Source organism: Trachemys scripta, chromosome 6, assembly GCF_013100865.1.
Source record: "Trachemys scripta elegans isolate TJP31775 chromosome 6, CAS_Tse_1.0, whole genome shotgun sequence".
Taxonomy (NCBI): domain Eukaryota; kingdom Metazoa; phylum Chordata; order Testudines; family Emydidae; genus Trachemys; species Trachemys scripta.
Window position 1 is genome coordinate 38403250 of NC_048303.1, and position 27057 is coordinate 38430306.

At 41.7% G+C, this 27057-nt stretch overlaps 3 protein-coding genes across 8 annotated transcripts in view; 2 read left to right on the forward strand and 1 right to left on the reverse strand.

Moving 5' to 3' along the window:
* TRIM23 (tripartite motif containing 23) overlaps window positions 1–12164 on the reverse strand; it is a 31052-nt gene extending 18888 nt beyond the window's left edge. For both annotated transcript variants that reach the window (XM_034773480.1, XM_034773478.1), the window contains exons 1-2: window positions 12036–12164; window positions 10550–10712 (exon numbers count right to left, since the gene is read on the reverse strand). In XM_034773480.1, coding sequence (XP_034629371.1) covers window positions 10550–10712; window positions 12036–12134 — 262 coding nt within the window. In that variant the 5' untranslated portion in view covers window positions 12135–12164. The remainder of the gene's footprint in view (window positions 1–10549; window positions 10713–12035) is intronic.
* A 353-nt stretch (window positions 12165–12517) lies between these two features.
* Window positions 12518–27057, forward strand: part of TRAPPC13 (trafficking protein particle complex 13) — a 43269-nt gene continuing 28729 nt past the window's right edge. For 4 of the 5 annotated variants that reach the window (XM_034773481.1, XM_034773482.1, XM_034773483.1 and 1 more), the window contains exons 1-2: window positions 12705–12845; window positions 26357–26425. In XM_034773481.1, coding sequence (XP_034629372.1) covers window positions 12800–12845; window positions 26357–26425 — 115 coding nt within the window. In that variant the 5' untranslated portion in view covers window positions 12705–12799. Of the gene's footprint in view, window positions 12846–26356; window positions 26426–27057 lie in introns of all 5 variants that reach the window. The other variant, XM_034773485.1, reaches the window with a different exon arrangement.
* SHLD3 (shieldin complex subunit 3) lies at window positions 12717–18571 on the forward strand. The gene is made up of 2 exons (XM_034773491.1): window positions 12717–12845; window positions 17597–18571. The coding sequence occupies exon 2, from the start codon at window positions 17735–17737 to the stop codon at window positions 18479–18481; it is 747 nt and encodes a 248-aa protein (XP_034629382.1). The 5' UTR covers window positions 12717–12845; window positions 17597–17734; the 3' UTR covers window positions 18482–18571.

A 27057-nucleotide genomic window follows, 5' to 3' on the forward strand; every position in this document is an offset into this window, starting at 1 on the left:
TGCTTCCTCAAAGTCTCCCTGATTTCAATTGCTGCCCTCTGGGCTCCTCTGACAGCCCTGGTATCTGGCTGCTCAAACTCAGCAGCCAAGCACTCTGCCTCAGCGCTCCACCCCTGAGCAAACATTTTACCCTTAGATTCACAGAGATTATGCAAAGTGCAGTATGAGGCTATGACTATGGCAATATTCTCCTCATTAAGGTCTAACCAGTCATAAAGGCAATGCCAGCGCATCTTTAATCTGCCAAAGGCACATTCAACTGTCATGCGGCATCTACTCAGCCTGTTGTTGAAATACTCCTTACTGCTGTCCAGATGTCCCGTGTAAGGTTTCATGAGCCAGGGCTGTAAGGGGTAAATTGGGTGTCCCAAGATCACTGTGGGCATTTCCACATTCCCCACTCTAATCTTGTGGTCTGGAAAGAAAGTCCCTGCTTGGATGGTCTAGATATAGCAGAACCTTAGCGTTTCAAACACCTCGGGAATGGAAGTTGTTTGTAACTCTGAAATGTTTGTAACTCTGAACAAAACATTATGGTTGTTCTTTCAAAAGTTTACAGCTGAACATTGACTTAATACAGTTTTGAAACTTTACTATGCATATGAAAAATGCTGCTTTTAACCATCTGAATTTAAATGAAACAAGCGCAGAAACAGTTTCCTTACCTTGTCAAAAAAAAATTTTTTTTTAAACTTTCCCTTTATGTTTTACAGTACTGTACTGTATTTGTTTGGGTGGAGGGGTTGGTCTCTATTGCTCCCTGATTGTATACTTCTTGTTCCAAATGAATGTGGATGACCTGTCAGTTTGTAACTCTGGTGTTTGTAACTCTGAGGTTCTATTATAATACTTAGAACTGCCTCAGTGGAGGGGACTGAACTAGATGACCTACTGAGGTCGCTTCCAGTCCTACATTTCTGTGATCCTATGAAGTGTTATGCACAGCCATATGGGTAGGTAACCCAGGCCTGCTACACTCTGGGCAATTTTCACATCACACTGTGGGATATTTCTAGAGGGCCAGAGGACCTGTAGGAAGCAGTCAAATGCCTATAATTCCCCTGACTGTATCCCAGAACTCACATCATGTCATTTCTAAATTTATTTCCCAGCCTGGAGGCAGCCCAGAATACTGTGATCTCCTGACCATTGCTAAGACAAATGCAGATCCTACAATACTGAGAACCTATGAGCATGGCACTAGCCAGAAAGCAATTGGAATTTTTGCAATCATTTGGGCAGAAATACAGAGAGCAAGAGAGAGACTTGCAACTGTCAGAGATCCAATCTGCCTGGTCTGATGCTATCTTGAGTTTCCAAAGGTTTCTATGAACTATTCCTTGATCAACTGCGTTAGGCTAAGTGCCACTCTTGGGCCAGGCCAACAGGCAGACTGTTAGGACAAGACAGGGCTGGGGACCTAGGACAACCACCAGTAGCCACACAACTTCAGAACATAGAAGGCAATTTCCTGGAGCTCTGTGATGAGCTCAACCCAGCACTACAGCACCAGAATTCCCAGTGGAGAGTTCACCCCAGCATGAAGGAGAGAGTGGGTTTCACCCTTTGGAAGCTGGTCACTCCCCAACTGCCACCAGTCAGTTGGGAACAAGTTCAGGGTTGATAAATGCAGTTGATGCTGTTGTACTGGAGGTATATAAGGCTATTCACCCTATACTAATGCTGCGTATGAGGGAGTGGCAGGACATCATTACTGGTTACGAATTGTTAGGGATCCCCAGTTTTTCAGAGGCAACTAATAAGACCTGTGTGTCCATTCTATGACTCCCATCCCACCAAACCTCAGTGTATCAGCCAAAAGAGATACTTCTCTATTGCTGTTCAGGCCTTGGTGTGTCAGTGTGACCATTTCACCATCAATCTTTGCAGGTCAGGAAAACAGGACCTAATCCACACAGCCACAATTTTCAGACAGCCACTACTTCCCCCTCAAACAGCACAGACTGTACCAACAGTTATCCTGGGTAACAAAGCTTACATACTACTGCCCTGGCTTACACAGCCATATAGTGGGAATTTTAGAAGGCTCAAGAATTTAACTGCACTCTGAGTAGCTGCACAATGTCAGTGAAATGCACATTTAATATGCTGACGGGCAAGAGAAACATCTCCTCTTCCACCCATTATTTCTGTTTGTTGTATTTTGCGTATTTGTGGAAGCAAGTGGGAAGTGTTTGAGGACATTTAAGCAGAGGTTCACCACCAGCTCTGAACAGCCTAATAGAAGACCTACTGTTGGCAATGTGGCCAATAGAGATAATGCTCTGTGCACATACTTAGAGAAGGGGACACAGTAATATCTTACTACATTTTAGCAGAATTTATTCTACTGGAAAAATTTACTTACTGCAGTGATATCTTTACTACTGCACTTTTCTGTCACAACCCCATAGAGGTAAGATGAGTATCTAGAGAGGCACAGCTACTTGTTGATACGCAGTGCAGTAAGCAGAGTCACTGTCAGAATATGTATCCTGCTTTCATGCTTCACATATTTATTATGTACACAAGGTACAGGTTTAAAACAAACGAAAGGAAGTATTTTTTCACACAACGCACAGTCAACCTGTGGAACTCTTTGCCAGAGGATGTTGTGAAGGCGAAGACTATAACAGGGTTCAAAAAAGAACTAGATAAACATGGAGGATAGGTCCATCAATGGCTATTAGCCAGGATGGGCAGGGATGGTGTCCTCCTTTACCTGGAGAACTCCCTCGCAAAACTCCCATTAGTCGGTCCCATTCACTAGCTCCTCTGGTCGCTTAGGAGCGGGCTTTTTAAAGCCCTGGTCTTCCTAAGTAACCCTGCCCCCAGGTAAGGGCTGATGGGTGCTAAACGACTTAGGGATCAAAGCCTCATTAAGAAGCTCTCAGCCTTGCTAGCAGGTCACTAGGCTCAGCACACAATCCCCCAAACATCTTGTGCCACACATCTAAAAACCACAAAGTAGAACGGACAGGAAGTAAACATTTAATTTTTAATCTGCTAAAGTTTAAGTAGGTGGTTGGAAGCGTACGTCTTCAGACAAGAGATCAGTTTCGTGATTTCAGTATAATTTGCCAAGTAATCAAGATGTCTGAAGTCAGACAGCATTACTTTCACACCGTAACTTAATTACAAAATTATTCTGTATTAAAATATAGACCTTCAAGAACACTTGATCAAGTGTTTGTTTTATAAATAAAAAAATGTTGCAGGGATTAAGTCATGTGGTGTATAAATAGATTCTACTTTAATTTCTCTAACACCTCAGTTCAAATCCTGCTTGGGGCACAAGGTAAAAATTTAATAATCTCATTCTTGTGCCTAGTGGGGATGTTTGTACATTACAAAACGACTACATGATCTGGCAGTCTCCCCTCAGAAGAGGCATAAGACAAATACCAGAGAGTATGCAGATCAGGAATGAGACATAGTAACAGAGCAGTGTAAGGAAATCTGGACTGATTCTAATCCAGTGACATCAATCTGTCACTTTCAAGAGCCTCAAAATTTTAAAAATTCCAAAGCTTATATATCTTTAGACACAAACTGCCTTAAAGCAACTGACAATATGGTACAGAAAACTTAGGATATAACTTAATACTTCCATTACACACAAAATTCTAAAACTAAAACTGAACCAGAGTGCTCAAATAGTATCGGAGATGAAGTGGAAACTTTGGGAAGGAGATACAGTCCATGGAAGGCCTTCTGCAAGGTCCAGGGATCTGCATGTGGAGATGGGTCAAGTCCTGGCAACAGTAGCTAGATTTTTGCCTGTTACCACCTCCATGATCTGGAACACCAGGACTTTTGGTGGTGAGGGCGCACCCAGCGGTAGCCACTGGTAGAAGCTGCCTTAGCAGTAAGGCTCAGCTGAAGCACTACTTTATGGAAGCAGGTGAGGGCAGGTGAAAAGACAAGGACGCCAGAACTGGTACAAAGACTTCCAACAAATCCCTTGGGAGCAATCCCTTCAGAGAGGTGGAACTCATGTTAATTACATGAAGGGGAGAAAATAACCATCCTTTACCCACAACATTTTGGAGGGCAAGAATGCTGTTGTGGAACTCTAAGAGTTTTCCTTCCAAGGGGCCATTTTGCAGATTTTTTCCAATGGTAAGGGATGAGGGTAAAATCACCTGCACCAATATTTAATCAGGAACTTCCAAATGTAACAAGCTTTACAGTGACTCCTTCACCCAATATCTCATTTAACAAAACTGTGTGTAAGAATTTGCAGACACCTGCTAAGACATGTTCCATATAGGAACTTAAGAGACCTATAACACATACATTTCCAATTTTAATTTTCCTCAGCAAGGTTGGTCGAAGCCAATTTCATTGGGGTGCTATAAAAATATAGAAGACAGAGTAATTTCCAATGTAAAGTAATAGTTTGCACAATTGTTTTTAAAAGACTTTGGTTTTATCTGTCCATTTCTGTAAACTGCTTTTGTCTTGTAATGTACTCCTGACAGAATTCTGCACCCCATAATTCATATGGCCTGCATATCTCTGTGGCCACCCCCCACGCAGAAAATTGCAAAAAAAAAAAAAAAAAAAAATTCTGCCAGGGGACACACGTCTCTTCCCCGGCAGCGCGTCTGTTCCAGCGTGTCTGGAGCAGCCTCGGAGATGGGGGTGGGAGGCTGGGCATGCATGCCTGTGTGGTTAATCACCATTGGGGGGGGGAAAGGGGTGAGGGGAAGAGGCTGGGCGTATGTGCATGCCAACAAGCGAGAGGGGGAGAGAGAGACTCTGTCCCTCTCACTAGCTACTGCAGCTCGCTGTGTTAACTGTTCCCATTCTCAGTCAATTCCCCCAGAGCATAAAACCTGTAAAAGTTTTAAGGCCCCTACATTGCCAGAACGATGTAAGGGAGCCTTATTATAAATAACAGTAAGGTAATCCTCAGCTAGCAAGATGTGTGTGCCTTTCTCGCTTTTTTCCTGTGCCAAAGTGGCACTATGGGGTTAGATTACAGCTCAGGATTTATTTTACTTACCCATTTAAAACAAACAAACAAACAAACAAACAAACAAAAAAAGACTTTGAGGGCAACATTTACCAAGCAGTCAATAAAATGTCAGGACAATCAAAACCATGCACTTTCCAAAGTACCCAGCCAGGTCCAGGACAATGATTAGCAAAACTGCATGACTTATGTGTGAAAGTCTGCGCAATTTAAAATAACATTCTACTTTTTGTGTGTGCACTGTTTGGTGTTCTGTAATGTAATTTAAATGAAAATCCAGGATTATAACTGGTATGCAGGGTATTAGTTACCAAGTGTTTGTAACTTCACTTCCATGTGTTTAGGAAATGCTGAGTAGTTATTGTAACTTTTTTCTGTATTGTAGTTTAAATAAATTACCAAAACAATTGAAACTGGTGTGATTATATTGTATTATTTTGACAAATAAAATATGCAGAATTTTGCATAACTGTGAATTTTTTGGTGCAGAATTATGAATTTTTTGACATAGAATCTCCCCAGGAGCAGGTAATGAGATTCTATGAACAGCTAACATATACATTTAGTAAAATACTTTTCGCATAGCATTATCAATAAATACTTTCAAATCCCACATTATTTCATCTGCTACTTCAGCAGTAGTCAGGAATTTCTAAACATGCCTTCCCAATTTGCTTTCTTTTAGCAGGAACAGTAAATGCATAGGCTCCATTGTGGGTAACTTCAGCAGGAGTACAATACAAGAAAAAAAAATCTGATTCTTTAAAATAAAGGAAGTCTAACTTGCATGCAGAGCTATGGATGTGTACTTTGGGAATCTACCTGAGACTTCCCCATAGAAGCTGGATAAATATTTGAGGTATCCTGTAGTAGCTTAGCTTCTCTTCTTTGGTTCTTTTATACACCAAGGCACCACATTGTTTCAACAACCAACTGAAAAGAAAATCTGCATAAAACTCACTGTTACTAATAAAGGGCCTTTATGAAGTAGAAAGCAGCTCCACACAGCCTCACTGGCTACAAAACTTCCTTTATGAAAATACTTCTCCCTAATAGTGAACCTGTGATGTACATTTAGTCATTAAGCAGCTGGCTCAAACTACATCATTATAAGGGCAGAAAGCCCAATTACCATATATAGCAATCACGGTCCTGGAAATGGGGGGCTCATTGAGTCTATACTACCCGACGGATCGGCAGGCAGCGATCGATCCAGAGGGGGTCGATTTATCATGTCTAGTCTAGACGTGATAAATTTACCCCGGAGCGCTCTTCCGTCGATTCCTGTACTCCGACGCCGCAAGAGGCACAGGCAGAGTCAACGGGAGAGCGGCAGCAGTCGACTCATCGCAGTGAAGACACCACGGTGAGTAGGTCTAAGTACGTCGACTTCAGCTACGTTATTCACGAGCTGAAGTTGCATAATTTAGATCAATCCCCGCCCCTATGGTAGACCAAGGCTAAGTTGGGTTCCTCACTGGCTGACTGACATTCAGATAGCACAAAACTTTAGAATGGGCCACAGATCCCAGAGAAATCTCACTGGCAGACAAGTTCTACTCTTAAGTTCAGTCAAGGAAACGGGAGAGGAAATCTTAAGCATCTCAGTAGGCAAGCCCCCTCCAAAAGCAGCAAAAATAAGGTGGATAGAGGAAATGTAATAGATGTGGTGGACCTCTTCTAGTAATCAAGGAGGGGAAACAGTAAGAGAAGTACCCCACAGAACTCAAGTTTTACCTGGCCCATAGGCTGGCTAACTCCCCCTTCTCACATGGGACAATAGATAAGCTTCTTCCTCTGACCACAGAAACTCTAGGCTTTATAATGTACCTGCCCCTCCTTCTGCCCCAAAATAGCTAGTTGCTAAGCATGAGATTTTTATTTGCATAAGCTTCCTTACCTCTGAGTTCCTTTGCTACACAAAAGTCTCTTTCCTCTGATTGGCTTGCCTGTGAGGAGCCCTCACCGACAGAACAACCTCTCTCTAAACTGAGCAAGCCTTCTGTTCAGCTAGCATCTGGGGCGTACAAGCTGAAGAAGAACACAGCGGGCTTTGTTTTCTCTTCTTTCTGGATCATGGCCAGTGAGTGTTCAATTGTATGTGTAGTTAAGAGGTCACGAACAGTCTTATGCCCAATAGGACAACATGGATCTCAGAAACAAGATAATGAAATATTTCTTCATACAATGATTTGAAAGTACAAAAGAGAAACTTTCACTAAACATGTAGACTATTGTAGAAAAAATGGGGGTTTAATTGTATTAAGGAACTAAGTTTAACCTATATGATTTTAACAATGCAAGAATATTTTAAAACTATTAGAAGTTCTTCCACATTTTAGAAAAATTCTAAGTTTCAGTGAACAAGGGCAGCATATAGGAGTTTTGCCAGGGAGTTTTCTAGGTAAAGCAGAAGTGACTATGTGACCCTTGGGATAGGTTTGTTTGTTGTCCTGTGACTGCTCGATTGAAGTTCATAGTGTTTGGGGGCTTATATGCTGAACCTAGCTCCATTAGGCAAGGCTGAAAACTCTTCCTAATGAGGCTCTAAATCAGCTGCTATAGCAGATGACTGGCAGATAGATAATGTAATGCCGATTTTTAAAACAGACATGATCCTGGTAAGTACAGGCCAGTAATCCCAACTTCAGCACCAGGCAAATTGGTTGAAACTATAGTAAGGAACAGAATTATCAGACAGACAAACACAATATGTTGGGGAAGAGTCAACGTGGCTTTTGTAAAGAAAAATCATGCCTCAATCATTTATTAGAATTCTTTGAGGGGGTTAAACATGTGGACAAGGGTGACCCAGTGGATATAGTGTACCTGGACTTTCAGAAAGCCTTTGATAAGGTCCCTCACCAAAGGCTCTTAAGTAAAGTAGGAAGTCATGGGATAAGAAGTAAGGTCCTGTCCTAGATCTGTAACTGATTAAAAGATGTAAACAGAGGGTAGGAATAAATGGTCAATTTTCATAATGACAAGAGATAAATAACAGGATCCACCAAGAATATATATTGGAACCAGTGCTGATCAGCATATTCATAAATGATCTGCAAAAAAAGGCAAACACTGAGGTGGCAAAATTTGCAGATAATACAAAATTATTCTAGATAAATTCAAAGCAGACGGTAAAGAGTTACAAAGGGATCTCACAAAACTGGGTGATTGGGCAACAAAATGGCAGATGAAATTCAATGTTGATAAGTGCAAAGTACTGCATTTTGGAAAATATAATCCCAACTATACATACAAAATGATGGTGTCTAAATTAGCTGTTAACACTCAGGCATGAGATCCTGGGTAGTTCTCGGAAAACATCAGATCAGTGTGGAAGCAGCAATAACTTAACAATGTTAGGAACCATTAGGGAAGGGATGGATAGATAAGACAGAAAAATCATGCCGCTATATAAATTCATGGTATGTCCACACCTTGAATACTGCATATTTTTTTTTATACGGAGATATACCTATCTCATTGAACTGGAAGGGACCCTGAAAGGTTATTGAGTCCAGCCCCTGCCTTCACTAGCAGGACCAAGTACTGATTTTGCCCCAGATCCCTAAGTGGCCCCCTCAAGGATTGAACTCACAACCCTGGGTTTAGCAGGCCAATGCTCAAACCACTGAGCTATTCCCTCAGTTCTGGTTGCCCCATCTCAAAAAAGATATACAGGAAGAGCAGCCTGTTGCAGCTAGCTGGTGGGGGCTTGGAACCAGGGTGGACCGGGAGCCCCTCTATCAGCTCCCCCCCCACCCCTAAGTTCCCTGTGCAGCAGCTGCCCAGCAGGCTATGAATTGCCGGCAGTTCAGCTGTCCCTCCCACCACTGCCATGTGCTGCTCCTGCCCTCTGCCTTGGAGCTGCTCCCCGAGACTCCTGCTTGCTGTGCTGGGGGGGGAGGGGAGAGGAAAAGGGGGGCAGTCAGAGCATCCCCCTCCCCCCTGCCTACCCCATCTTCCATAGAGCAGGGGGGACACACAACAGGGCTCAGGACGGCGGGAGCTTGCTGGCAGCAGCTGCAGTCTCAGCAAGCTGATCTAATTAACAAGGCAGTGTACTTAAGAGTAGGATCAGCGTACTTAAAGGGGAAATGCGCATCTCTCTCTCTCTCACATGGTGTGTGTCTCTGTCTGCGATGCTGTCTCCCCTCCCTCCATTCCTGCTGCCTTGTTGAGTGTGAGAGTTAACCCTTGAGGGCTCAGCCAATTGCTAGTTCATCATTTAGCAGTAAGGCATTCCCTGGGAAATATCCCACCCTCTGACTCCTCCACCTCTACCAAGCTTCAAAATCATCATCACTGTGTACCAGTATTAAATTGTTTGTTTAAAACTTATAGTGTGTGTGTGCGTGTGTATATATAAATATATATATATATAAAAAAAACTATAGTCTATTGTCTGGTGACACAAATTTCCCTGCAACCTAATCCCCTCATTTACATTGGTTCTTATGGGGAAATTAGATTCGCTTAACATCGTTTTACTTAATGTTACATTTTTCAGGAACATAACTACAACGTTAAGTGAGGAGTTACTGTACTAGAACTGGAAAAAGTAAAGCGAAAGGCAACAACAACAAAAAAGATAATGGGTATGGAAAGCTTTTATATAATGAGAGACTAAAAAGACTGGAACTATTCATCTTAGTCCATTTAATTTAACAACACAACACATCTCAGGGTGCATATTCTCAAGGAAAAAGTATGTTACCATGTTAGCTAACACATGGTAAGTAATGTGAGGTAAAATCCTAGTGAAGACAAAGCAGTTTATAGTTTTCATGTTAACAGGTCAAGTTAAAGGGGAGGTGGGGGTGGGAGCCAACCTAACATAGGGTAGAAACACTTTTCTTAGTAAAGAGAAGGTCTCAGAATTATTACCTTATTGTATCATTTTCCACTCCCTTTGCTCTATCAATGTTCACAAGTTTTGCCACCCATTAGTCTACCTCTCCTACCATTCCTTATGTATAAACTCCCTCCACCCCAAATTTGTAAAAGCACTACCTTATCCTTCTTGAGACACACGTCTGACATGATGTCTACATAGCAACGCTGGCCCAATAATAGCTCCATAAACTTATCAAGCTTAGTCTTGAAGCCAGATATGTCTTTTGCCTCCACTGATCCCCTTGGAATGCTGTTCCAGAACTTCACTCCTCTGATGGTTAGAAACCTTCATCTAATTTCAAGTATAAACTTCCTGATGGCCTGTTTATATCCATTTGTTCTTGTGTCCACATTGGTACTGAGCTTAAATAATTCCTCTCCCTCCCTGGTATTTATTCCTCTGATATATTTATAGAGAGCAATCATATCTCCCCTCAGCCTTCTTTTGGTTAGGCTAAACAAGCCAAGCTCTTTGAGTCTCCTTTCATAAGACAGGTTTTCCATTCCTCGGATCATCCTAGTAGCCCTTCTCTGTATCTGTTCCAGTTTGAATTCATCCTTCTTAAACATGGGAGACCAGAACTGCACACAGTATTCCAGATGAGGTCTCACCAGTGCCTTCTATAATGGTACTAACACCTCCTTATCTCTACATATAGTTTTCATCCTTACCTAGTTCAGTAACTTGTCGATCAAAAGGACAGCGAACTGCTCTGCCATGGAGAGGAAGCCGAGTAAGACAGTCATGGCAGACGGTATGACCACACAAAAGCAGTCTGGGAACTTTATCACCTTGCAAAGAAAATACATCTTCACAGACTCCACACTCAAGAACCTATAAATCAAGAAAGCATTTTGAACAGATCAGAAGCAGTCACACATCAAGAGGTAAGTGGCCCATCTTATACTGGTAGCTCTTGTATAAAGAAATCTACCATGCAGCTACACTCAAACCAATTAACCCCAGCAATCGTCTCATTAGACCAGGGGTAGGCAACGTAGGGCTTTGGCGTGCGAGCTGATTTTCAGTGGCAATCACACTGCCCGAGTCCTAGCCATCCGTCCGGGGGGGCTCTACATTTTAATTTAATTTTAAATGAAGCCTCTTAAACATTTAAAAAAACTTTATTTACTTTACATACAACAATACTTTAGTTATATATTATAGACTTATAGAAAGAGACCTTCTAAAAACATTAAAATGTATTACTGGCACGCAAAACCTTAAATTAGAGTAAATAAATGAAGCCTCGGCACACCAATTCTGAAAGATTGCCGGCCCCTGCATTAGACAGTTCTTCCTTCATGGATTCTAGTCACAATTTGCTTTTGTACAGCACTTTCTTTCTGCAAATGAACTGAAACTGGACCCACTTACAGCGAGCCCCGGGTAAAAGGAACCATGGGCCAGCCCTGCCCAACTGCCTGTCTGATCTAAGGCTCTTGATGGGGAGCCACTCCATGGCCCACCTGATTCAGCGAACCCCAGGACTTCCCCATCTCATAGGTAGTGCCCTACCAAATTCAGAGCTATGAAAAACACATCATGGACTGTGAAATCTGGTCTTCCACATTAAATCTGGCTCTTGTGGGGGGGTGGCATAGTATGGTATTACTTTTCCACTCCTGCTGGCATCAACACAGCCTTCAGAGATGGGTTCTTGGCCAGCAGCTGCCACTCTTTGGCCACCCAACTCTGAACGTAGTGCAGAAATAAGGGTGGCAAAAACCTCCTACAATAGCCTTGCCCCAGCGCCCTCTTTTTGGGTCAGGACCCCCCTAGTTACAACACCATGAAATTTAAAATTTAAATATCTGAAACTATGAAATTCAATTTCTTTTAAATGGACCGTGAATTTGATAGGGCCCTACTCAGAGGGCAAGCCATTGGCCTGACACCCCACCCGCCTCTCGACAGGCTGTCCCCTACGCTCGCACGGGCTCACAGGACCCAGGGCCGCCCAACACAGCAAATCATCCCTCCGCACTCGTGCAGGATTCTCCATGTCCCCTCCGGTGTCGCCCCCCGAAGCCAGGGGAGGCTGCTGCTGCACAGGCTGTTTCAGCCGCTGGGAGAAGCCCATTAGCCGACACAGCATCGCCACCCTTTGGCAGGATCTGTTATGTGAACCGGGCGGACGGGTGCAGTTCCTCTCACCTTCACAGCAGCCCCGGCCGGCCCCCGACTGCCGCTGTGCCGGGGGCCGGCATCGAGCCCCGCTCCGAGGCCGGCCTTGTTTACACCCATGGCCGCCATCTTGGAAAAGGGAGGAGGAACGAGCTACCTACGCACCGATAAGCCAATGAGCCAGCAGAGAAAGGGGAGCGGGCCACGCGCTGACGCTACAGGCCTTGCGCTGTGATGTCACCACACGAAGCGTCCGCGCAGGAATGAAAAATAATATTAAAGCAGTTATTCCCCAGCGGCCGCCGTGATCACCACTGCGCATGCGTCTCCTCGCAAAGCCCACAGTGACACCCAAGGGACGCATGAAGACTACAGTTCCCATCATTCAACGGGTCACATTGACGCTCAGCGGCTCGCGAAAACTACAGGTTCCAGCGTGTAATGCTCCAACTTCATCTCAGTCACCTCAGCGAAGACTTCAAATCCCAGCATGCAACGCGATTAGTCCAGATCCCTAGAAGACTACACCATGGGTCCCTCTTCGTCCAGATCGTCCGTGAGCAGCTGGGATCAAGGGGAGCAGTGCATGCTGGGGCCTGTAGTTTCTTCACGGTCCTGCATAGTCCCAGATGGCGCGTTGCATGCCGGGAAACGCACCTCCGGGTTTTCTGGGACCCGGCAGCTTGGCTCGGGCTGCTTGTGGACCTTTATCGTGGTTCCTTTCGCCATTAGTAGAATCTTGGCCTAGGTGAATCCTGTAGGCGGCGAAGGCCCAGAGAGGGGAGGCCGAGGCAATGGATGTGAATCAGCCGAAGCAAGAGCATCTGCTAGCCCTGAAAGGTACCGAGACGGGAGCTTACTGCCCCTCCCTCCCCCCGCCTGGGCCCCAACCTTTCGCGCCAGCCTGGGGCGCGGGGAGGCCCCTGCCCTCGTTGCCCTGGGTAGCCTCAGGCCGGGTCTCTCCGCCGGGGGAGGGGGCGAATCCAAGGCGCAGGCCCCGGTGTGTCTGTACGGGAGGGAGTGTGGGCTAGTGGGTAGCGCGCGGAAGCAGGCCGTGCCCAGTGCGGGGTGGGCCGGTGACGGTCAGGAGGGTGTCCTGTTAGGTTCCGGGAGGTGGGTATGACGAGCCCAGAAGACAGGCCCCTGCCTCCCCCCACACCAGCCCGCTAGCCCTGGCAGTGGCGGCACTGCTCAGGTTGAGCTGCGGTTCCGTGCACCGAGTGAGATGAAGAGCGGGCCGGTGAGATTAGCGCCTTTCGAGGAAGAATGAAACACTTAGTGTATTAATGAGAAAATACTCTACATAAATATTGTCCTGCTGCTGCCCGTCTACAGAAGCACTTGCTGTAGTCACAGAAATATCATCGTGTGGTAGCAAATGGGGGAGGAAGTGGTTCACTGGTCACTTTCTCAATGAGACGTGGGCAACGCTTGTGCTAGACGTTAGCTATGTAATCGGGGGACGTGGGTTCTGCTTTTGGCATTGTCAAAGAATCTGTAGCCTTAGGTAAGTCCCTTATCCTTAAAAAGAACAGGAGTACTTGTGGCACCTTAGAGACTAACAAATTTATTAGAGCATAAGCTTTCGTGGACTACAGCCCACTTCTTCGGATGCATATAGAGTGAAATAAATATTGAGGATATATATATATATATATATATATACACACACATAGAGAGCATAAACATATATTACAATAGAAAAACTTCAAAAACAGACTCCAGCGAGAGACTGCTGAGCTGGAATTGGTATGCAAACTAGACAAAATCAACTCAGGATTGAATAAGGACTGGGAATGGCTGAGCCATTACAAACATTGAATCTATCTCCCCTTGTAAGTATTCTCACACTTCTTATCAAACTGTCTGTACTGGGCTATCTTGATTATCACTTCAAAAGTTTTTTTTCTTCTCTTACTTAATTGGCCTCTCAGAGTTGGTAAGACAACTCCCACCTGTTTATGCTCTCTGTGTGTGTATATATATCTCCTCAATATTTATTCCACTCTATATGCATCCGAAGAAGTGGGCTGTAGTCCACGAAACTTATGCTCTAATAAATTTGTTAGTCTCTAAGGTGCCACAAGTACTCCTGTTCTTTTTGTGGATACAGACTAACACGGCTGCTACTCTGAAACCTCCCTTATCCTTCTTAGCTTCACTTCCTCCAGCTGTAAAATAGGAATAACCAGCTATCTTTATATAGTACTGTATACTCTTGGGGGAATTCTGTACCACTGCATGGGTGCAGAATTCATGTCCCTTGCAGATTTCTTTGCTTCCCTTTAAAATGACTTTCTGATTGGGAAGCTACAAGAATGGTCACATGTCCCTCACCAGCAGCATGGACATGTCCACAGATGCTGGAACTAGCCGTGAGGAGGGTGCTAGTGCCCCCTGTGGCTTGAAGTAGTAATAACAACCCAAATACATGGTTTCTGCCTTCAGCACCCCCACTATAAAAATTGTTCTAGCACCACTGGGCACGTCATTTTGGGTGCCTAGACCATCCGTCGGAGAGGAAAATCACCGGGTGCGGGGGCTGAGGATGCCCTGTCTGGTGGCTCCTACCCTGCGCCAGGCTCAGCTGGTAGTTCCGGCGGGGCTGGGGTTGAGCGAGGACAGGACTTCCCCTTCTCCCTCAAGGAGCGACCGGCGCTGGGTCAGACCCACCCCCAGAAACCTCCCCCAGCTACAGGAAGTTCCACGCCCCCTAACCCCATTGCTCCTCAGGTGCGGAGGGAGGGGTCACTGTATGGGGAGCTGTTCCTCTGTCCACCCAGCCCCTGTGTAATCCAGCCCCCTTCCCCCCACACCATACTCAGACCTCTCACAAAGCCCCCTTAGCCCCCACTCCAGTGAGCCCCATCCCACTGCACCTGGACCACCCCAACAAGCCCCCCACTCCTCTGAGCCCCAGCCACCTGCACCCTCACTCCAACAAGCCCCACTTCCCCAGCACCCAGAACCTCCCTATGATCCCCTATGCATCCAGAGCTTTTTTTGTGTGTGTGTGCACACACAATTTTTAATTTTCTGGTTAAGGATTCTCTCAGGAGTAAGTACTGTGAGCTCTTTGAATGAAAAAATATGCAAGTACAGAATGTTGTATTAATTGGAGACTGATGTGTTTACAGTCTTGACCAAACAGATTGGAAGAGAAACAAAGATATAGGTGGTGGAAAAGCTGTGCAATGCTTTGAAGGTGAAGAGGAGAAACTTGAACTTTGTTAGGAAAAAAGAGGGTGAGAGAAGATCTTGTCTGGAAAAGGAAGACAATCTTGGTGGTAGTGTTCTGCATGGATTGGAGAGGGAAGGGCTAGAAAGCTTCTGGAAGTCACAGAGCATATAAACACCACTGACTTATGGGGGGTGAAAATCCTGTGTTCTGCAATACCTGCAGTTAGCAGATGAGTTTTAGCATGTTCAGCAGAGTGCTTACATTTGCTATCCATTGGGCTTATAGTATATAGAATACAATATTTTTGTCTTCTAACTCTTTGCTCAACAGATAACTGCAGACTTAATTGATTCCTTGCCTCCATAGTCCAGAACTGATAAATTCATGTTTTCTACATTCTTTGAGTCTAATTTGCATGAGAGCACAACTCCACAATGGAGTGCTGACCATTTTTGCCAGTAGTGAATTGGGACCTGTAACAATGAGAGAACAGAGCACTAAATAATCTTTATCTGCTTTTCCCTTTTCTGAGTCAATAAACATTATATTGCTTCTGGCATTGTTTGTCTACCATTGTGCTTTTGTGTTCCTATTAAGTAGCAATAATGAGCAAGATGAAGTCCATAATCCTGTAATAAGTTGAACTCAATGGGGTACATAAGTTATACATCTGCATAAGTGATTGCAGAATTGGGGTTTTAGGCCATGTCTACATTAGCGAGCTTATAGCGGCACAGCTATACCGATTAAACCGCACTGCTATAAAATCACTTGTGTAGCCGCTCTATGCTGATGGGAGAAAGCTCTCCTGTTGACATAATAAAACCACCTCAACAGGTGGCAGTAGCTATGTCAGTGGGAGAAGCTCTTCTGCCGACGTAGCATTGTGTGTGTTACCACTTATGCTGGCAAAACTTATGTCACTCGGGGGTGTTTTTTTCACACCGCTGACATAAGTTTTGCCGACATAAGTGGTAGTGAAGACATGGCCTTAGTTGAATCCACTTCATGTTAATATGCTCACTTTTAAAACACTCCAGAAGACAGTATATTGGTTTTAATGGTGTTACCTTATTGCTGTCTAAAGCAGTTAGAGATTTCAAATGACATCATCAAGCTGCTTTTCTACTTTTCCATAATAAAAAAAAAAATCAACAGTTCTACTGTTGTAACAGCTCATTCAAAGCAAAATCTTTTCTTAATACACCCTTGTTTGGGACATAGAGGACTGATAAGAGGTGTAAGTAGATCCCTGGGCCTGCAGAGAAGTGAGTGTAGCATGTGTCCCTTTCAACTTTTAGAATTCAGTCGTTGCAAAGCAATAGTTAAATGATCAGAGTCTAGTGTCTGTTTATTGTTGGTGTCTGTTAGAACTCAGAGAGTAAAGGATGCTATGAATTCATTCCATAATTGGTAATCCTGTTTGTATCCATTACCTAACATGCAATTTAACCTTCATCTGAGCGAGAGAAATGTTGAAATTTGGAAATTAAGGAGTATCATATTTAAAGATTTCATATAATAGCATGACTGCGATGTGTAGCTCTGAAGTTTGGAGCTAAGACTGGTTGATATATAGTTATGCTTTGGAATGGAAATAAGAAAATCTTTATTATATATTGTTTGGCATACTTGGAGTCCAGAACAGCTTCTTGGCTAATCGTCTACTTTAAATTGTGTATTTCTGTTAGTCCTATTTCAGAGAGTATTTTTTTCATCATCAGTAACTATAATCTGCAGTATATTATTCAGTTTCCTTCATGGGAGTAGAAGAAAGATATTGTTTTGGATTTGTATTTAAAATTAATATTTTCTTCTCTTCTCCCCCCGTCCTCTTTTTCTTTTTGGCTTGATAATTTAAGACAATATAATAGGTTTTAACTTCAAGCTGGTGGTAATTTTATCGTATGACTGTTAATGTTTTAAATGAAATCCTGGTACTTTTAGTGGATAGCATTAGATATGTGTGTTAAGAACATAGTGCCATAGATGCATAGTAATTTGTGGGTAAATACAGTGGCATACAATCTGAGGGTTCTATTGAGGCATGATTAACTGGGCAAAACTTCCTCACATCAATTTCATATGACCACAGAAATGGGTGGATAACAGGGAGGAGAATATTGTTTTGGGGGGGAACAGCATAGGTTTTTCCATGAAGAGCAGATCATCTAAATTTATGTATGTTTTGTTTTGTTAAAGTTTAAAATGTACTTACCTGGTGTTTTAAAACACTAGCAATGATTAAATACCAGTAAGTAATCACTTGTGGTAAAGTATGAAGCATTCTGTTACATAAATATAAATATTGCTAGTTTATCTTTACAGCATTTTGTTTTACTGTAAAATATTCTAGCAATATATGGCTTAATATGGTGGTATCTTATTCTTTACAATACTTCTGCTTTAGGTCCTGTTTTCTTCTGATCTGTGCATCACATGCAAGAAGAGATTCTTGTAAATAAGATGTATTACGCTTTAGAGTCGAGGATCCTAATCAAGAGACTGTTGCTTTTATTAAGAATAACTGGATTCCTACAGTACCAGCATGGAAGTAGTTTTGCACTATCGACCATTTCAGAATGACCTCACAAAATTACAGAAACTTGCAGAAGAAACACTGAAGGAGTTTCCTATTCGGCAACTACCGAGATTTGTTCCCTGGTTTCCAAATGTTTCACACAAACTTCCACTCAAGCCTAAAAGACAACCACCTATTATTTCTGGTGAGAAAGCAGAAGAAGTGAAACAACTTGTTGCAGCTTCAGAACCTCTTATTGGGCGATATTATGACTGCACAGTGGACCTTCTGGAGTTTCAGTCTAATTTGAAAACTGGTCAAAGTTTAATTCAGGCACAAACCGTGCATGCACAAATTAATTCAAGCAATTTGGAAGTACAGTCAGCAAATGAAAAACCAAAATTGAGAAGGTCTTGGAGTATCTCTGTCCCTAGTTCTAAACTTAAAGAAAAAATTCTTCCTTTATCTAGAGAACTGCAGAGTAATTTAGAAAGAATGAAGCTACATGCATTTTATAGAGCAAAGTGGACAATTGAGCAATCTATTTGTAATAATCAAACTCTAGAGGACATTTGGATAAAATTGAACACAATGATCAAACACAATGAATTGCCGTCTTGCAATGCTACAATCCAGAGATGTGTGGACCAGATATGGGTTTTCTGTGACCTATTATACAGTGAATATGTTGGCAATCTTCTTAAAGAAAGATTAAATCTTACTGGGAGAATGAACTTGCTTGTACATAAATATGGAATTATATTTAGTTTGTAACTTTAAAACCAAAGGAAATAGTAATATTACTGTCTGGAATATTAGGGTTTGTATCCACAAAAACAATGAGGAGTCCAGTGGCACCTTAAAGGCTAACAGATTTATTCGGGCATAAGCTTTCGTGGGTGTAAAAACCCGCTCTTCAGATGCATGGAGAAGTGGGTTTTTTACCCATGAAAGCTTATGTCCAAATAAAACTTAGTCTTTAAGGTGCTACCGGACTCCTCGTTGTTTTTATTAGTTTGATTAGAATTGTTTGTTTACATATAATTTTGTTTGACCATGAATTATATCACTGTATTTTGTAGTTAAGAACATTAGAATAGCATTTGTGTAACTTTTCCCCTCCCCCCATGCATAGAGTCAGAGTCCATTGTCCAGTGACTCTTGCAGATGAGCTGTGTTAGGAAAATGAAATCTGTACTTCTGTCAGAGGATTTCCTTCCTGTACTGATTGAGTTAAAATTAGGAGGAGAGAAAAAGCACAATATATTTTTTTAAGTGAGTCATCATTGTCACCATGATGGATTTTGATTTTGTCCTAGAGTTCCAAGATGCTGATTATCTCTAGGAAAAATTCTCATTAGGATGAATAGTTTACATTTAAAATGTAAACTGACTTCCATTCCACACAAATCTTGTCATCTCGTGCTTATTTGCTCTGAAATACCAAATAATAAAGATTAGAGAAAAGTTTATATTGTAGCTGAGGGGTGAAAACATTGTAAATTCTTTCACCTCCATTATTTTATGCCTTTTGCACTGATATTTTTCTGGTGTCCCTGCTTTTTGATTTCATTCCTACAGCCTCAGTAGCTTATAATTATAGTGGTGAACAAAAACAAAGTGCTAGGTTAATGGTTATTAAACCATCAGCATCTTGGAAATTAGTCTGACTAGCTTGTGAAATTGTACATATTGATAATATAATGGTCCCACTGGATGCATTGGTATGTTAAGATGTTTGAATGCAGCATGGCTTGCAGTGACATGAGAGAAGAGACCCATCTTCAGTATGAATGTTGAGTATGCGCTTGTTCTCTTCAGAGGGTTTGTGATAAACTAGAGCAGGTACCTTGGGACCCTGTAGGAGTGTATGGGCATGTATTTCTCTTGGGGACCTCTGCTAGGAAGTTTACAGTTATGCTAGCTGTCTTGGAAGAATCTATAGCCTAGCTAGATGTAAATTGTTACAGTAGGCTTTAGCTATGAGGGAAGAAGGGAAAATAGTTAGTGAATGAGGATCCCAGGATGTTGGACAGTGTCCTGAAGGCCATTGTGTTGGATTAGAGTACAGAGAAAGAAAGTCCCTGTTTATTTCTCAGAAGACCCAACTATTCTAAAAGTTAATCATTTGTAACTATTGGCAAATGTTGTTTCCCACTTTAGAGGTCTGAGTAGTAATTTTACATTGCAAAACCCATTGGGAAACATAGTTCCACAACTCCATTTCTAACCTTATTTATTTTCAATAAACACACACAAGTTGCTATCTAAAGCAAAAATCTGAAAATTAATGTGATTTTGATTTAATTGGTAAATTAACAGTTTAGATGGGAAGTGTCTATATTTTGCCTAATGCTTCCATCCTGCCTCCTCCATTTTAATGGTAAGTTTCATTGTGAATACTACTGATTTAATCTGATTGCAGTTCTTTTGGCATCTCTTACCTCTGTAAACAAATCAGTTAATCACTAGCCTAACCATTTGCCATCACACTGACAGGACAGATGTCCGACCCAGCAGTATAATTTCTTCCTTCTGATTCTCTATAAGTACTTCTTGCTCTTGCCTGAATGGTCAGTGTTTTCTCTTGAGGTATGAGTTGTTTTTTTTAAATCTTTTAATATTTCTGTTTAGTACAACTGCATTGAGAGTTTCATAGGATAACCCAGGGTCTGTATTAATTTAAAAGCTTGCATAGCTAAATTGCATAGTTTAATTTACTGTTCTTTATAACAACAAAATTAGTAATAGAGATACAAATAGCCCTTGTCTAGTCAGAATTTTCTTCCTTTTAATATACTGTATAGAAAAGAAACGTTGTGGTAGAGTGCAGTATAGAATAAGCTTAAGTACCTCAGACTATCACACTTCTTTGATCTTGGGCTATAACAAGAAAATCCAATTTTGGGCCCAGATCCTTCAAAGATTTACATAGGCAGTAGCTTTATTTAAGTCAGTAGTCCCATTGAAGTCAGGACCTGACCCTGCAAAGATTTATGCATGTAACTTCACTCACATGAGGAGTCCCCACTGAGTAAAGTTACACACATGCATAAATCTTTTTAGGATCAGGACCTTTAATTTATGTTTGGCTTATGACTTCCCAGTGTGACAGGTTATATCATTGTAATCTGTGTCTGTTTTATACATGTAATTAAAATTGGACTAATTTTCTCTAGCTAAACTTGTTTGGTATCCGTTTTCTGACTTAAAATTCTTGGTAAGAACTTACTGTGAGAATCAAATAATGTTAGGACTTTTATTATATGTCCACTTTCTTCAGTGCTTATAGTTTTCTGGATAACTGCCATCAAATGGGTTGTGAACACCCAATACTGTCTATTAAGAGGATTATTTCAGTTAGTACTGATTTACAGTCTTAAACCCGGAACTTTATTTTAATTTGTTTTAGAAATGCTTAGCTGAAATGCATATGTATTTAAATCTCCTTAGTATTTTGCTTGCCTTCATTCTGGCCCATTTCTCCATTACTGTGTTACGTGCACTCTTTACAGGAAATGGGATTGGGAGTGTGGGAAGATGACTTTAAGCTACTTGCGTGTTTTCCTACACTGTGGGCCTGGCCGTTAGTGTGAATTACTGTATTCCCACCCTCAAGCATTCAGGGATCATAAGTCAGGCCCCCCAAAAGTCATTAGATTATATTAAAATTCATGTCGTTTTTTTAAATAATACATTTTGGGTCTTTTTATTTGCCTTCTTGTTTTTGAGCTTTTAGAATTCATGTTTTTTAGTTCTTTCTATGTCTCATCATTGTGGCAAACTTTTTTTTTAAATGAAAGCTGGGATTTTCATATAGTTGCATGACTCAGGAGCTGTAGTTTTAAGGAAAATGCCATATATTGTGAGACTTGTGATAAAATCACAAGAGTTGGAGGCAACGGTGAAATTAGAGTAGTCCTACGACTTGGAATTAATTTTACTTGACTCCTGTGGCCCTCAATTGTCCATGGGAAGCAGAGAATAGCCAGAGTTCACCAGCAATCCAGATTCATCCATCTTTCCCATGATATGTTCTGGGTATGTGGTGGATAGTATGACCAGATGTCCCAATTTTATAGGGACAGTCCTGATTTTTGGGTCTTTCTTATATAGGCTCCTATAACCCGCCCCCCCGCCCCCCAGTCCCGATTTTTCACATTTGCTGTCTGTTCACCCTAGTGGTGGGGGACAGGCGTAGAGCTGTTGCAGTAGTTCTGTATTAGAGGCTGCTCTCAGGCTATTTTCCAGGGAAAATTTATCACCCCTTTATGCTAGAGTTGTGTAAAGAGGCAAGGAGGCCCAAAAAAAAAAAAAAAAAAAAAAAATCTTACCAGTGTTTACAATGGAGGGATACTGTCCCATTGACTTCAATGACAACAATACCTTATCTCCAATGGGTGTAGTAAAAGTCCCCATATAATATTTGGAAGAAACCTTAAAGCAATCCACACATAGCCTGTGCATCAAGAATGACATGATGCCCAATGCTACTTTTTCAAAATCACACTCGTGATGTTTGAACAGGACTATATTTAGACTTCTAAGGGTTTGTCTACACTCGCAAGTTTTGTCGCCAAAAATTGCCTTTTGGCGACAAAACAGCAAGAGGATACACGCTACAGTGGGACTTTTGTCGCGAAAAACGCCCAGTTTTGGCAACAAAAAACTTCCAACTGTAAGAGAGACTTGTCTTTTCCCCTCCCTTTATTGTCGACAAAGAGCCAGTGTAGACATTGCTGATTGTTTTGCTGACAGAACTGGCTTCCGCCAGTATCCCACAATGCCTGCCCTGATTGTTCTGCTCAGTGTTTTGATCTCTGCTGCCCCCCAGGCATGCACCCCTCCCCTTTCAAAGCTGCAGGAAGTATCTGTGTGCTGCTCTGTTTGGGGAACAAACAAAGAACAAATCATGGGAATGCTCCTGTTCTGCCCTGCACTAGGAACACAGCGGCAGGCAGACTGCTGCTGCAGGAGGAGGGGAACAGACTGCTGTGCTGCTTTGCCATTCTTCAGCAGGGAGAGCTCACAGAGCTGCTCATGATGCTGCTCTCAGCAGCTGAGGGGGCTGCGGGAGAAATCCGAGAGAATCCAAAGATGCGCAGTGATCAGCTCTTCCTTCCCACAACACTGCACTGTGGAATACATACCCATGGTGCATTGCTCACCCTGTTGATGATGGTGTCCCCAATGTGGACATGATCTGTTGACAGAGGGAGCAAGTGTGAACACTCTTTGGCGATTTTTGTTTTTTCGACTTTTGGGTGTTGACATAAGTTTTGTCAACAAAACTTGGTAGTGTAGACAAGCCCTAAGTGCTGAAAGTTTTTAGAAGCTTGATGGAAAAGTTAAGTTTGGTGGGGTGGTTAATCATAATACTTTCAATGAAAATTGCAGGAAAAGTGTCTGGGATTTCACTATTGATACTCTTTGTAACTTTATGGCATGAACAAATTACTCAGCTGAGCGCAATTAAAAAATATGGGCATCACTATAGTGGCATTGCATTTCTATAGGAGGTTTAACAGTTTTCTAAACAAAAGTAATGCTAATGTAACTGCTGCAGTGGTTGTGGAAGTAGCAATTACTAATCCAGCTGCTCCTCTTCCCAGATGGACTTACCTTCATTTGGATCCTGTATTTGTCTTAAGGTGTGAAAAGGCATGTTATTCAGTGCAGTGCTCCAGTGTCTCATCAACTTTTTTACATAGGTTACAGTAACTGTTCGCCAGCTACTAAATGTTCCACCTGTAACACTTACTATGCTGCTGTATTTGCTGTTTGCCTAATATTGTGCTAATTTCAGTGGAATGTTGATAGTTGTCAGCAGAGCAATAAGGAAAATGAAGGGTGTAATATTTGTTGTTGTTTCTGCACTTGCGTAAGGAGGCATCCAGTCCCTCTTGATGCAGATCTTATGGAATATACCTTAAATTCTCATTTATCGCTGATGCTTACTCAAGACAACAAATCAGGCTGAATGAAGTAAGATGTTTTCACACTTCTTCATTTTATGCCATTATTATTCCTGACAGGGGTGCAGAATTCATATGGCCTGCATATTTATGTGCCCCCCACACACAGAAAAATGCAAAAGAAATCTCCGGGGGGGCACGCGCTTTCCCCTGGCAACCCAGACAGTGCGTCTGTTCCAGTGTGCCTGGAGCAGCCTCAGAGAGGCAAATCCCTGTGGGGGAGACTTTGATCACGGTCAGGGGATGGGGCTGGTCATGGGTGCCTGCCAATAAGTGAGAGAGACTCTGTCCCTTGCTACTGCGACTCGCCAGGGGCATGGAGGGATAGTTCTTTTCAGGAGGAAGGCTCATTCTCTGAGGCCGAAATGTAGCAGCCTGCCTGTATAGTAAGGTTGTTAATGTTCCTATTGTTAGTTAACTGTTCCCATTCTCAGTCAATTCCCCCAGGAGCATAAAACCTGTAAAAGTTTTAAGGCCCCTACATTGCCAGAACGATGTAAAGGAGCCTTATTATAAATAACAAGTAAGGTAATCCTCAGCTAGGAAGATCTGGGTGTCTTTCTCGCCTTTTTCCTGTGCCAAAGTGGCACAATGGGGTTAGATTACAGTTTAGGATTTATTTTACTTACCCATTTAAAAAAAAAAAAAAACTTTAAGGGCAACATTTACCAAGCAGTCAATAAAATGTCAGGACAATCAGAACCATGCACTTTCCAAAGTACCCAGCCAGGTCCAGGACAATGATTAGCAAAACTGCATGACTTATGTGTGAAAGTCTGCGCAATTTAAAATGATATTCTACTTTTGTGTGTGCACTGTTTGGTGTTCTGTAATGTAATTAGCAAAAACTGTATGAAAGTTTTTTGAACAATTTAATTTTATTTTTTTTTCTGTTCTGTAATGTAATTTAAATGAAAATCCAGGATTATAACTGAAATGCAGGGTATTAGTTACCAAGTGTTTGTAACTTGACTTCCATGTGTTTAGGAAATGCTGAATAGTTATTGTGACTTTTTTCTGTATTGCAGTTTAAATAAATTACCAAAACAATTGAAACTACTGTGATTATATTGCCTTATTTTGACAAATAAATAAAATATGCAGAATTTTGCAGAATTGTAAAAAAATTTTGGCACAGAATCCCCCCAGGAGTACATTATGCCTTCTTCAGCTAAAATCTCCAATTTACACCGTCCTATTAAAAAAAGCTTTATGCATGGTTCACTTTTGTAATCTATACATTCCCTAAAGCAACAGAGTGTGTCTCCACTAACCATCCCATGTAGGTATCTTGTATTGTAGCATAAACTACCACATGAACCATTGCATCATGCCCAAATGCATACCCAAAACAATCAGTGAGTTTACCAAGCTGGCATCAATGAATGCTGAGTAGACTAATGAATATGAAATGAAAATTCATCAGTCTTTCAAATAGCAACTTTCAATGCAAGCTTGTCCAGTTTATTTTTCTATAGCCTGAAGAGATCCTGAGCTGAAGGTTGCCTTGATCTGCTACATAAAATGTATTTCCTATTTTTAAATGGTAAATAATACATTCTATATGAAAAAATGAAGGAATATTATTTGTATTTTGGAACTTCCGCATTCTCAAATTACTTTGCCTGAGAAGTAATGACTTACAATGTAATATTCAATAGCACAATTATCAGTATTTGTTTAGTCTTGTGAGTCTTATTACACTTATGAGCTAAGATCAAGTTTAGAGGTAAAGCTTAACCAAAAATATATTGTAATTGAGGGGAACACTGGTTTGCAGAGCGGAACTGCAGATGTTGGTCCTAGCAAATAATTTTATGCATTTGCATTTAAAAAAAATACTGAGCCTTTGTCTAGAATTTTACATCTTCAAAGCAGTTTTCAGACAATGGTCCTGATCTTGCAAACATGTATGCAATAGAACTCAATGGGATTACTGTCATGTGTAAATATTTGCAGAATCAGGATCAGTGTTGTATTGGGGGGGGAGGGTTGGGTGTTTTTTTTGTTTTTTTTTTTTTTTCCCTATTCTCCATCTGGAAAATAATCTCTCTTGAGGATAAATCGCAGGCACCATGATATAGATGAGGTTACATAATTTGAGTAAGATGGTTTACAGCAGCCTTGCAAAATTCTATTTGTCCCCTTTCCTGGGGCAAGATTATTTGGTTTGTTTGACAGGTAAGTAAAATCTCATTCATTTAGTTTTGATCATTTTGCAAGGCTGATTTAAAGTTTGTGATTACAACTCTACCTCGATATATGCTGTCCTTGGGAGCCAAAAAATCTTACCGCATTATAGGTGAAACCGCGTTATATCGAACTTGCTTTGATCCACCGGAGTGCACAGCCCCGCCCCTCCCGGAGCACTGCTTTACCGCATTATATCAGAATTCGTGTTATATTGGGTCGAGTTATATCGGGGTAGAGGTGTACAAGAAATCAATTGTATGCAATGACCTAGATCCCTATTAAACTTTAACTCCATACTGACCAAAAATATTCACCAGGAAGTGCTGGTAATGTGATAGTTTGAAAGAGGGTGATAAAAGCAGACTTCAAAACAAGAAAATGAAAAATGTGGTGGTGGTTTTTGTTTCTTACTAAAACTACTAAATATTTTTGGATCTTTTAATGTTTGCATTAACTTTTCCTTTCCTTTCTGAATTCACAGTGATGAGGTTAACCAAACCTACGTTATTCACCAATATTCCAGTGACTTGTGAAGAGAGAGACTTGCCAGGTATATGATGATCTCCTGATAATTAATTAATTATTGTTTATATATCATCAGAGGTGTTCAGTTGCTCTACTTAACATATTTTTTAAAAGAAAAGCAGGTTCATCCCCTGAGGAGTTACAATCTAATGAATACAGAACACAAAAAAGGATGAAAAGGGTGGATGGTACTAGAAAGGCAAGGACATCTGAGAACATTTAGACTAATTTAGTAAGCAACATAAACTGGAGTTCCATCCTGGCACACAAAAGCAAAAAGGATTAAAGCAGCCCAGAATGAGCATCTGAGACTTCTACACCACACATCTGCAGTCAGAGAGGTTACAATGTATTATCTGAAGTAAATATTCCCCTTGTAATGCCCATAAAAAAAATAGCAAAGTTCACCACCACAGTTCTCACTCCAAGGCTTTGGAAGCTTGATGGATAACCTATAAACATGTGCCCTAAAAATCTGAGGAATTAGGAAAATCATAACACCCAGTGGAAACTGTTTTTGGTGTTTTGAGATGATTGTATATGGAGGGAAGGTTTCAGAGAACCAAATGCACACTGGGGAGAAAATAGAAGCATGGAATCACCGTCCATATCTGGAGACAAGGCATTCTGTATTACTCCCTCATTACAGCCATTAGT